General features: G+C 43.5%; 1 protein-coding gene across 2 annotated transcripts in view; it reads right to left on the minus strand.

The window, feature by feature from the left end:
- The window catches only part of LOC139413709 (calcium-dependent secretion activator 1-like), a 143,907-nt gene that overhangs the window by 42,809 nt on the left and 88,737 nt on the right, over positions 1-12,361 (minus strand). For both annotated transcript variants that reach the window (XM_071161393.1, XM_071161391.1), the window contains exons 6-7: positions 10,152-10,273; positions 2,523-2,634 (exon numbers count right to left, since the gene is read on the minus strand). In XM_071161393.1, the coding sequence (XP_071017494.1) occupies positions 2,523-2,634; positions 10,152-10,273 (234 nt within the window). The remainder of the gene's footprint in view (positions 1-2,522; positions 2,635-10,151; positions 10,274-12,361) is intronic.

The following is a 12,361-nucleotide window of genomic DNA, read 5'->3' on the forward strand; positions in this document are numbered from 1 at the left end:
TATATAGTCTCCACATTGACTCTGTACCGGTACCCCCAGTATATAGTCTCCACATTGACTCTGTACTGGTACCCCCAGTATATAGTCTCCACATTGACTCTGTACCGGTACCCCCAGTATATAGTCTCCACATTGACTCTGTACCGGTACCCCCAGTATATAGTCTCCACATTGACTCTGTTCCGGTACCTCCCAGTATATAGTCTCGCTATTGTTATTTTACTGCTGCTCTTCTTTTTTTTAAACTACATTGTTGTTTAGGGGCTCGTCAGTAAGCATTTCACTGTAAGGTTGTATTCGGCGCATTCAACTATTAATATTTGATTTATTTGAGATAGAAATAATGTGCACCGGTGTGAGTGTAATGTACCAGGTGTATTGGATATATCTCCATCCAGTGAGTCTGTATTCAACACCATGAGTCAGCATTCTCAACGTTTCTGAACAGTCAATTAATTTCCACGAGCTTCCATTAAATCTTAATCGTGCTCTGGCAGCCTGGGCCCCAGTGTGCGGGTGCTTTGTGACACGTTTGAGCTGGTGGCTCAGCCTATCTGTGTAGCTGTGTAGCCGTATCAAAGGAGAGAGAAGCGCAGCAGCCTACACTCTCCTCTACTCCGCGTCGCTCTGCTCCACACTGCCCCCATGAAGAGGGGGCCTAATCTATCATTGCTGAGTTAAAGAGCTTTGAGGAAGCATTGTGGCCCGGCTGGATGACTGGCTGGCTGATTGACTGACTGCCTGCCTGGTTAACTGACTGACTGATCAACTGACTGACTGCCTCACTTTTTGACTGACTGATAGCTGCCGCTCTGCCACTGCAGAAGGAGACCAAAGAGCCCCTGTCAAAGCCAAGGTCACTACCACAAAGTGATGTCTTACAGCCACTCCCCTCCCCTCCTCTCCTTTCCACAGCCTCAGCCTCAGTCTACCACAGCCACAAATCAGCCCTAGCTAGCCCCTCTGATAACCAGCAGTGAGCCCAGCCGAGCCCGGGGCCATCCGTCACACGGTCACAGGACGATCGATTGCTCTCGCTCTCTGCACCTGAGGACAGCGCCAAGAGGAGCAAACCAGATGATTAAGACATTTCCGCATGACTTTCCTGTCACAGATGATGCAAATTGCATAATTAATATGCAACTAATTAAAACAAGTTAATCAAAGTGAAGAAATATGATAGCTGTGTACAGTATGTGACCCGGGGATATCACTGAGGAACTGTGACGGGGTCACAGCTCAGAGGTAAAACTGGTTGAAATGAAGTTCTGGTTGTGGGGGGTTAAAACCATCACTGACTCAGCCCACCTACAGTACTGTACTGAATAAGCATCAGGCAGTGTAGATGAGACTGAATCAGCCTCTTTTTGTCCTTTTGTCTGGAGTCCAAATTGAAGATTTTTGGTTCCAACCGCCGTGTCTTTGTGAGACATGGTATGGTTGAATGGATGGATCTCCGCATGTGTATTTATCACTGTAAAGCATGGAGAAGGAGGTTTTATGGTGTGGGGGTGCTGTGCTGGTGACACTGTCTGTGATTTATTTATGAATTCAAGGCACACTTAACCAGCATGGCTACCACAGCAGTCTGCAGCGATACACATCCCATCTGGTTTGAGCTTAGTGGGACTATCTTTTGTTTTTCAACAGGACAATGACACAATACACCTCCAGGCTGTGTAAGGGCAATTTGACCGAAAAAGAGAGTGATGGTGCTGCATCAGATGTCCTGGCCTCCACAATCACCTGACCTCAACTCAATTGAGATGGTTTGGGATGAGTTGGACCGCAGAGTGAAAGAAAAGCAGCCAACAAGTGCTAAGCATATGTGGGAACACCTTCAAGACTGTTGGAAAAGCCTTCCAGGTGAAGCTGGTTGAGAGAAAGCCAAGAATGTGCAAAGCTGTTATCAAGCTAATGGGTGGCTATTTGAAGAATCACTAATATAAAATATAGGTGGATTTGTTTAACACTTTTTTGGTTAATACATGATTCCATGTGTTATTTCATAGTTTTGATGTCTTCACTATTATTCTACAATGTAGAACATAGTAAAAATAAAGCAAAAACCTTGAATAAGTAGGTGTGTCCAAACTTTTGACCGGTACTGTATAACAATACAAACATAAGAGTGCGGAAGATGGAGAAAAATACAGAGAGAGAGAAAGAGAGGGACAGGCGACAGATAGAGAGAGAGACTTTAGTGAGAGAGAGGCTGTAGAGAGAGACGGTAGCGAGACACTGTAGAAAGAGACTGTAGCGAGAGACTGTTGAGAGACACTGTATAGAGAGAGACAATGTAGAGAGAGAGACAATGTAGAGAGAGAGACACTGTAGAGAGAGACTGTAGAGAGAGAGAGAGCGAGAGAGCGAGAGAGAGAGAGAGAGAGAGACCGTAGAGAGAGAGAGACTATAGAGAGAGAGAGAGAGAGAGAGACTATAGAGAGAGAGAGAGAGAGAGAGAGAGAGAGAGAGAGAGAGAGAGAGAGAGAGAGAGAGAGAGAATTTTTTTGTTGTGTTACCCTGCCCAGCTCTTTGTCCTCCAGGGCCAGAACTCCAGTGCTTTCTGTAAACAGTTTCACCTTGACAGCAGGGAGGGGGTGTGTGGTGGTGAAGTCTCCCTGGGTCCCCCAGCTGAAATACAACACACACACACACACAGTGGTGTAAAGTACGTAAGTAAGTCGTTTTTTGGGGTATCTGTACTTAGCTTTACTATTTATATTTTTGACAACTTTTACATTTACTCCACTATATTCCTGAAAAAAATAGTGTACTTTTTACTCCTTATTTTCCCTGACATACAAAAGTAGTCGTTACATTTAGAATGCTCAAGCAGGACAGAATTATGGCACCTATCAATATAACGATTTGTCATCCCTACTGCCTCTGATATGACAACTGCAGTGTTTGTAAATCATGTCTGACTGTTGGAGTGGGCCCCTTTCTGTCCGTGATTAAGAATATGAAAATAGCGTCGTCTGGTCTGCTTAATATAAGGAATTTGATGTGTAGCATTTACTTTTACTTTGTACTTTTACTCAAGTATGACAATTTAGTAGTTTTTCTAGAACTGTACTTAAGTACACCTAAAACCAGATACTTTTAGACTTTTACTCAAGTAGTATTTTATTGGGTAACTTTCACTTTTACTTGAGTAATTGTCTGTTAAGTTATCTTTACTTTTACTCATGTATGACAATTGAGTACTTTTTCCACCACTGCACAAACATCAGAAGCAATATACCTTCACTACATTCTGGCATGACTCAAAACATGGGAGCAACTGCAACATCCAAGGGGCTGTAAATTTAGCCCAGGATTCAAACTAACGCAGATAAACAACCTGCACTGAAATTTCATTTGGAAGGGAATTTCTGTTCGAGCTGCCATTCGCAGTCTTTACAGTGAATGTAATTGAATTGAATCCCAGCCTTACTTAACATCTGCCTGGCCCAGAGGTATTGCACAAGATCTAGTAAAAAAACTCTCCGTCCCTTTTCTCTCTCACTTTCTTTCTCTCAATTCAATTAAAGTGCTTCAACGGCCTGTATTGGCAAGGGAAACATATGTTAACATTGCCAAAGCAAGTGAAATAGAAAATAAACAAATGTGAAGTAAACAATAAAAAATGAACAGTAAACATTACACTCACAAAAGTTCAAAAGGAATAGAAACATTTCAAATGTCATATGATGTATATATACAGTGTTGTAACGATGAGCAAATAGTCAAAGTACATAAGGAAAAATAAATAAACATAAATATGGGTTGCATTTACAATGGTGTCTGTTCTTTACTGGTTGCCCTTTTCTTGTGGCAACAGGTCACACATCTTGCTGCTGTGATGGCACACTGTGGAATTTCACCCAGTAGGTAATAGGTATCTCTTTCTCTCTCTCTCCCTCTCTCTCTCTCCCTCTCTCTCTCTCTCTCTCTCTCTCTCTCATCCTCTCGATACCTGCACTCTCAGAAGGAGTGAGTGGTGGTTAGATATAAACTACTAGAAAACCAAAGTGGAAAAGAAAAAGCTAGGTCTGACTGAGTAAGCAATTTACTGTTGAATTATGAGACAGACTGAGAACAGCAGCTGACACTTTCTTTGTCTTGGCTGAACTTGCGGAGAGTTGGCTGCGGGGAGTAGAGGGAGGTGATATGAAATGCATTGTCTGGTCCCAGTCCCACACACACACTGTGCAGCAGCAACATCAATTTATTACAGAGGAGAGATGGAGTGGTACTGGAGCACCAAGTCTAGGTCCAAGAGGTTTCTAAACAGCTTCTTATTTTTCTTAAAACTGCATTGTTGGTTAAGGGCTTGTGAGTAAGCATTTCACTGTAAGGTCTACAGCTGTTGTATTCGGCGCATGTGACAAATACAATTTGATTTGAGACTGAGAAGGAGACAGGCCACCGACCGCACCACGCAGGGAGCACTACCAGCCTGAGGAAACACTACCACGACACAGAGACAAACATACATGCACACTCACGCATGCACACACACGTGCACATTCACAAAGTGACATATACTAACATGTTCATAGGGGTTATTGTGTCTTTAATCATAATGGGATGACACGTGATATCATCATCAAGGAGGCAGAGCCAGCAGTCTGTGTGTGTGTGTGTGTGTGTGTGTGTGTGTGTGTGTGTGTGTGTGTGTGTGTGTGTGTGTGTGTGTGTGTGGGTGTGTGTGTGTTTGTGTGTGCCCGCGTGTGTGAGCGTCTGTGTGTGCTGTTTGTCCTCCTGCTGTGAGTGTCCCTCTACGTGAGCTGCATCTGTGAGTGACGATGTGACAAATGGAGACACAGAAAGGGGACAGGGGAAACGGTGCGTGAACACAGCAAGAGTGTCACTCCTCCTCCTCCTGCTCCTCTCTGACACTACCACTCAGCACCACCAGGGGGGGCCAGTGGTGTCTCATCTTACACGGAACTGTTTCACATTGGCACCATATTTCTACTTGTATTGATCATTTATTGAATATAGATTGTGCTGCCATCCTGTTAGAAGGTAACAGATCATTTTATTACAATGGTTAAGATGGATTTTCATTGTGTTCCATGGTGTTATTCGCCCTCTAGTGGAGCTTTCTGATACTTGGACTGTAAGGAAAACAGGAAGAGACACGCAGAGGAGGAAACCGGAAGAGACCCGAGAAGCAGCTAAAAACAACGCTACGGTGCAGGTCTTTCAGTGCAGTTCTCTTGTCACGCTTCTGCCTCTGAAAATATTTGTTTGTAAGTTCGATTCAAGCATTTAGCTAGTGATGATAATCTTGTTATTGATAGAGTTGCTTACATATCAATGTTGGTTGGTTGCATTTACTCACACAAATTGCAATGCCTTTCATGTATGCCGTCAGCTGTATTACTTTGCTCGTGCGTCATGCAAACGAATTGTAAAATCTACAATACTGTAGTTTTGTTACTGTTTCTAGTGTAATATGCTTTGTTATTCTACAGAGATGGTTGTACATTATTAGAGTAATTAAAGGAGTTAGCCAATTACCATATGAGTAACAATTAGCTATATGGTTTGGCATCATGCCAGATGCATGGTACCTTAGCGCGTGCTTTGTATTCATGCACCTTCAAATGTATAATGTACAGCTACAGTATGTCGGTGTGAATTGAATACTAAAGTATATTATTTTCTCTATTTTGCAGTTTCACAACAAACGTTTTCATTATATCCGTTCAAGAAAAGTCACGCCTTGGGAGTTTTATTGAAGACTTAGTTGTTAGCTATCTGTCTAGTTTTGCATGGGAACGCAATTCAAGGGCAGAATATAGATATGAATATGGATATAATCAATAAGAATGAGAGTAGTACTGTAATATCTTCAAGACAGTTCGCTACAGCAGGAAAATTATTCTGCAGCAAAAGGAAATTATTATGTGGATTATAATTAATGGACATTTTTGTAGGGGAAATCAAGACTGACATTTCTTAGTGGAAATTACAAACTTGAGAAGACTTTTTAAACCTCAAATTCATTACAAGTTTAAAATGTCCTGCATTTCAGGAAAGTTGTCCTGCAACAGGGTGGTCAAATGAAGATCCTACATCTGTATGTGTCTCATCATGTCCAAGGGGTTTGGAATTCTCTTACAACAGATAGGTGTACAGTTTGAGTAAGGTGACTGGACAAAGAGGGAGTTCTATGAGCGTGTGTGTGTTTGGAGGTAGCTGCAGCGTTGTGTGTGGTAGGCAACAGAGGCCATTTGAAGAACAGGTCCATACTCCTACTGTGCAGCATATAAATTAGTGTCTAATTCATATTTGGGTTGAGTGGCTTGGAGTAAGTCTCATGTCAATACAAAGGACAAAACAGTCACCGGTGCTTATGCTGGTCCCTCATCCCAGTACTACATCAACCCCATCAGCTATCATTCACTCTCCAGTCTTCACAAATGGATTTCATTATTGTGTTGTATTTGACCTTGCATCGGTGTGCATCGTGTATATTACAATGGGGGTAGTTGAAGCTTGTCCAGTCAAAGGTTGTGTCAGTGTTTTCCCATAAGTACAGTACGTATACGTCGCTGCAGATTGCTAAGATACACAGTGGCTGTGTATGGCTCACCCATGACGCCCTAGTCAATCCATGCCTGGTGAATTAGATGAGCTTTGTGTACGTCTTGTGTGCATGTTTTCGTTTTTTTGAGTGTACAAACAATGTGTGTGTGCATACGTGGTCATGCATGCTTGTGTATGTGTACCTGCAAGCTTGTGTTATCCTGTTTGTATGCTACGTTTTTGTGTGTAGTGTGTGGGCAGCGTGTGTACAGTGTATGTGAAGCCTGTGTGCAGTGTGTGTGTGATGTTGTATGTGATGGATAAGCAGACACCTAGCTAGCAGCACGTGATGCTTGTCATTTCCATGAGTGCTGGATGGGGACTCTCTCCAGCTCCATTGAGATGCTGTGTCCTAATCAGTCTCTCCCTTCCTGGCTGCACTACAGTAAGAGCACACAGAGAGGCTGCTCTCCCCCTCTCTCTACCTCCATCTCCCCTCTCTCCTTTTCCCTCTCTTTCACTCTCTCCTCTACCTTTCCCCCTCTACCTCTCTATTTTCTCTCTCCCCTCTCTCATTCTTTCCATTTCTGCCCCTCTCCCCTTTCTCTACCCCTTTCTGTCACCTGTCACTTTTTCTTTCCTTGTCTGTCCTTCATTCATCTCTCTCCATCTGGTGGTCACATACACATATTTAGCAGATGTTATTGTGGGTGTAGTGAAATGCACTGTGTAACAGTCTGATGGCCTTGATATAGAAGCTGTTTTTCAGTCTCTCGGTCCCCGCTTTGATGCACCTGTACGGACCTCGTCTTCTGGGTGATAGCGGGGTGAACAGGCCGTGGCTCGCGTGGTTGTTGTCCTTGATGAGCTTTTTGGCCTTTCTGTGACATTGGGTGCTGTAGGAGTCCTGGAGGGCAGGACGTGTGCCCCCGGTGATGCGTTGGGCAGACCGTACCACCCTCTGGAGAGCCCTGCGGTTGTGGGCGGTGCAGTTGCCATTCCAGGCGGTGATACAGCTTGACAGGATGCTCTCAATTGTGCATCTGTAAAAGTTTCTGAGGGTCTTAGGGGCCAAGCCAGATTTCTTCAGCTTCTTGAGGTTGAAGAGGCGCTGTTGTGCCTTCTTCACCACACTGGCTGTGTGGGTGGACCAATTCAGATTATCAATGATGTGAACGCCAAGGATCTTCTCCAATGTGGTCCTGACGATGTGGATAGGGGCGTGCTCCTTCTGCTGTTTCCTGAAGTCCACGATCAGCTCCTTCGTTTTGTTGATGTTGGGATTGTTAGTAATCAGCCCTACTACTGTTGTGTTGTCTGCAAACTTGGAGGCATGCGTGGCCACCCAGTCATGGGAGAACAAGGAGTACAGAAGTGGGCTGAGCACGCACCCTTGTGGGGCCCCTGTATTGAGGATCAAGGTAGTGGTGGTGTTTCCGTCCTTCACCACCTGGGGGCGGCCCATCAGGAAGTCCAGGACCCAGTTGCACAGGGCAGGGTTCAGACCCAGGGCCCCAAGCTTAATGATGAGCTTGGAGGGTACTATGGTGTTGAAGGCTGAGCTATAGTAAATTAACAACATTCTGACGTAGGTATTTCTCATGTCCAAATCGGATAGGGCAGTGTGCATTGCGATGGCGATTGCATCGTCTAGGGTGTCAGGTAAATTATCCTCTCAAAGCACTTCTTGATGACAGAAGTGAGTGCTCTGGGGCATAGTAATTTAGTTCAGTTATCTTTGCTTTCTTGGGTACAGGAACAATGGTGGACATCTTGAAGCAAGTCGAGACGGCAGACTGGGATAGGGAGTGATTGAGTATGTCCGTAAACACTCCAGCCAGCTGGTCTGCGCATCCTCTGAGGGATGCCGTCTAGGGCCGGCAGCCGCTGGTTTGGGTATGTTTTAACAGTCACCGTGGGAACAATATCCCCTATACACTTCCTGATGAACTCAATCACCGTGTCCGTGTAAGCATCAATGTTAATCTCAGAGGCAACCCGGAACATATCCTAGTTTGTGTGATCAAAACAATCTTGAAGCATGGATTCCGATTGGTCAGACCAGCATTGAAAAGACCTTTGAATGGGTACTTCCTGTTTGAGTTTCTGCCTATAGAAAGTGAGGAGCAAAATGGAGTTGTGATCTGATTTGCTGTAGGGAGGGCCTTGTAGGCATTTCCAAAAGGCGAGTAGCAGTGATCTAGTGCTTTTCCTAAGCGAGTACTACAGTCAATGTGTTGATAGTTTGGTAGCGCTTTCCTCAAATTTGCTTTGTTAAAATACACCGCTACAATAAAAGCGGCCTCAGGATGTGTGGTTTCCAGTTTGCAAATAGTCTGGTGTAGTTCCTTGAGGGCTGTCATGGCATCGGGTTGAGAGAGAATATACACGGCTGTGACTATAACAGAAGAGAATTCTCTTGGGAGGTAATACGGCCGGCATTTGATTGTGAGGTATTCTAGGTCGGGTGAACAAAAGGACTTGAGTTTCTGTATGTTATCACAATCACACCATGAGGTGTTAATCATGAAGCATACACCCCCACCTTTTTTCTTCCCGGAGAGCTCTTTATTCTTGTCTGCGCGAATAAAAGGAGAACCCAGTTGGCTCCATGGACAGAGATAGTATATGCCAAGAGAGCCATGATTCCGTGAAACAGAGTATGTTACAGTCCCTGGTGTGTCTCTGGTAGGGAGATGCTCGCCCTGAGCTTGTCTACTTCATTGTCCAGAGACTGAACATTAGCGAGTAATACACTCGGAAGTGTTGGATGGTGTGCCCACCTACTGAGTCGGACTAGAAGTCCACTCCGAATACCTCTTCTCGCCGGCTTCGGCTTGGAGCAGCCTCTGGGATAAATTAAATTGCCCTGTGGGGTATGAACAAAGGATCCAATTCGGGAAAGTCGTATTCCAGGTCGTAATGATGGTGAGTTACCACCGCTCTGATATTCAAAAGTTATTTCCAGCTGTAATACTGTAAAGTTGCTTAGGAGCTAGAAGCAGAGCTGCCTTGTCTGTCGGCACAATCAGTGTCAGAGAAGGAAAGAAGCAGGATGATGAGTCCCTGAAAAAGCTCACGCACGAAACATCACAAGAGAGAAAGACTGGCTTCATAGACACACTGTACTGTTACAGACTGTGTCCTTCATTACAGGATACATGATCATGTTCGACACATTCACCTCCCATCATCATCATCATTCAGACAGGGATGACGAAAGGCTGTAACCATGATGAACATGAACCAACTTACGGTGTTGGATCCTTAGATATAGTTTCAGGATGTATCTATATGGTTATACCCGTAGGTGAATGTGAGGTGTTCAAAGGAGAACCTTTTTGGTATGCTCATGACCTGAGATTGACTCATCAGACCTCCCTCTAAATCCAATGGAGACAGACTGTTCTAAACGGAAGATTACACTGTGAGCCTTCTTTCACAACTTGAACAGCTGACTCAGAAATCAAAGTGTGAAGAGAAGGTGACTACATTCAAATACCATGAGAACACATTAGTAAGTGGATGTTGAGCAAAGCCAGGTTGAGGTGAGAAAGAGAGAGAGAAAGAGAGACAAAGGCAGAGAGAGAGTCAGAGAGACAGACAGAGAGATAGTAGGGTCTTACGTTGGCTTGGAGGCCTCGGCCTGGTCTGTCTGCAGTTTCTCCCCTCCCTCCACCTCCATAGTGCAGTACACAATCCTGTTAGGAGCCAGAGACTTCAGGCCCACCACCTCCATGATAACCACCTGAAGGGCACACACAAACAGCATGTTGTTAAAGGTTCACAATGTAGCAGAAATGTATTAAATATAGAGCTGACATTACTCTTTATTCTACATGAAAGACAACCATACTGTATCTGGTCTAGACAATACATCTGAGCGCTCTGCACATTCCCGAATGGGCCCCAGCCCTTTACACAACTACAACAGTCACCTTGACCTTGTTGATCAAAGGCAGAAACCCACATAGGTAAATGCATACAGAATAACCTCATAAAACCCCCATTAACAATCATTAGTTTAAAACTCATTATTAGCCGTAGCTCTATTGGTCAACAACATTTACAGTATATCTTAAAGTACCTTAAACCAATGGAGCGTGCTGAGTGGAGGACGGCTTATAATAATGTCTGGAACGGCGCGAACAGAATGGCAACAAACACATTGAAATCATGTGTTTGATGTATTTGATACCATTCCACTGATTCCGCTCCAGCCATTATCAAGGTGCCCTACACACTGAGAGAAAGATGATAACACAGAGACCTACTCAAGCAAACTGAAACTCATGATAATTAAAATGGGAAAGACAATGGGGGGCAAAACCCCCATCACTAAATTCCATGACAGAAGCTACAAATCAGGCCAGCCTCTCCAATCTATAAAGCAGTAGTTTCAGTTTTAGCACCATAATCATCTTCTCTTCTCAACACTACAATCAACTGCTGGGAGGGCAACCTGGACTCAGGGGTAGACGTAACATAGTAAATGTAAATCCGAGACACTCTAATTAGTATGATATGCTACATTTCGTATGGTATGTATTAGTCGACCGATTAATCGGAATGGCCGATTAATTAGGGCCGATTTCAAGTTTTCATAACAATCGGAAATCTGTATTTTTGGGTGCCGATTTGCCGATTTCTTTAATATTTTTATATTTTCATTTAATTTTTTTATACCTTTATTTTATACATTCTTATTTTCAATGACGGCCTAGGAACGTTGGGTTAACTGCCTCGTTCAAGGGCAGAATGACAGATTTTCACCTCGTCAGCTCGGGGGATCCAATCTTGCAACCTTACAGTTAACTAGTCCAATGCAATACGACCTGCCTCTCTCTCGTTGCACTCCACAAGGAGACTGCCTGTTACGCGAATGCAGTAAGCCAAGGTAAGTTGCTAGCTAGCATTAAACTTGTCTTATAATCAATCATAATCACTAGTTAACTACACATGGTTGAAATTACTAGATATTATCTAGCGTGTCCTGCGTTGCATATAATCTGACGGAGCATACAAGCATAGAAGTATCTAAGTATCTGACTGAGCGGTGGTAGGCAGAAGCAGGCAACGGGTAACGCTGCTTCGATGGTGGCTGTTGTCGTTGTGTTGCTGGTTCGAGCACAGGGAGGAGCGAGGAGAGGGACGGAAGCTATACTGTTACACTGGCAATACTAAAGTGCCCATAAGAACATCCAATAGTCAAAGGTTAATGAAATACAAATGGTATAGAGGGAAATAGTCCTATAATTCCTATAATAACTACAACCTAAAACTTCTTACCTGGGAATATTGAAGACTCATGTTAAAAGGAACCACCAGCTTTCATATGTTCTCATGTTCTGAGCAAGGAACTGAAACGTTAGCTTTCTTACATAGCACATATTGCACTTTTACTTTCTTCTCCAACACTTTGTTTTTGCATTATTTAAACCAAATTGAACATGTTTCATTATTTACTTGAGGCTAAATTGATTTTATTGATGTATTATATTAAGTTAAAATAAGTGTTCATTCAGTATTGTTGTAATTGTCATTATTACAAATAAAAATAAAAAAATCATCTGATTAATCGGTATCGGCTTTTTTGGTCCTCCAATAATCCAATAATCGGTATCGGTATCGGCGTTGACCTCTAGTATGTAATCGTTTGTGGATGTTTGCAATTGCAATATATTGTGACTAACGTGAGCTAGGTGGCTAGGTGATGAGATTCGAACACACAACCTTTGGGTTGCTAGACTTTCACGTTATGCACCTATCCAACCACCCTACTTTCATTTTTTACTTTAGCATCCTTCAGTCTTATGTAACGTACCAAACGTAACAT

Source organism: Oncorhynchus clarkii, chromosome 7, assembly GCF_045791955.1.
Source record: "Oncorhynchus clarkii lewisi isolate Uvic-CL-2024 chromosome 7, UVic_Ocla_1.0, whole genome shotgun sequence".
Classification (NCBI taxonomy): Eukaryota; Metazoa; Chordata; class Actinopteri; order Salmoniformes; family Salmonidae; genus Oncorhynchus; species Oncorhynchus clarkii.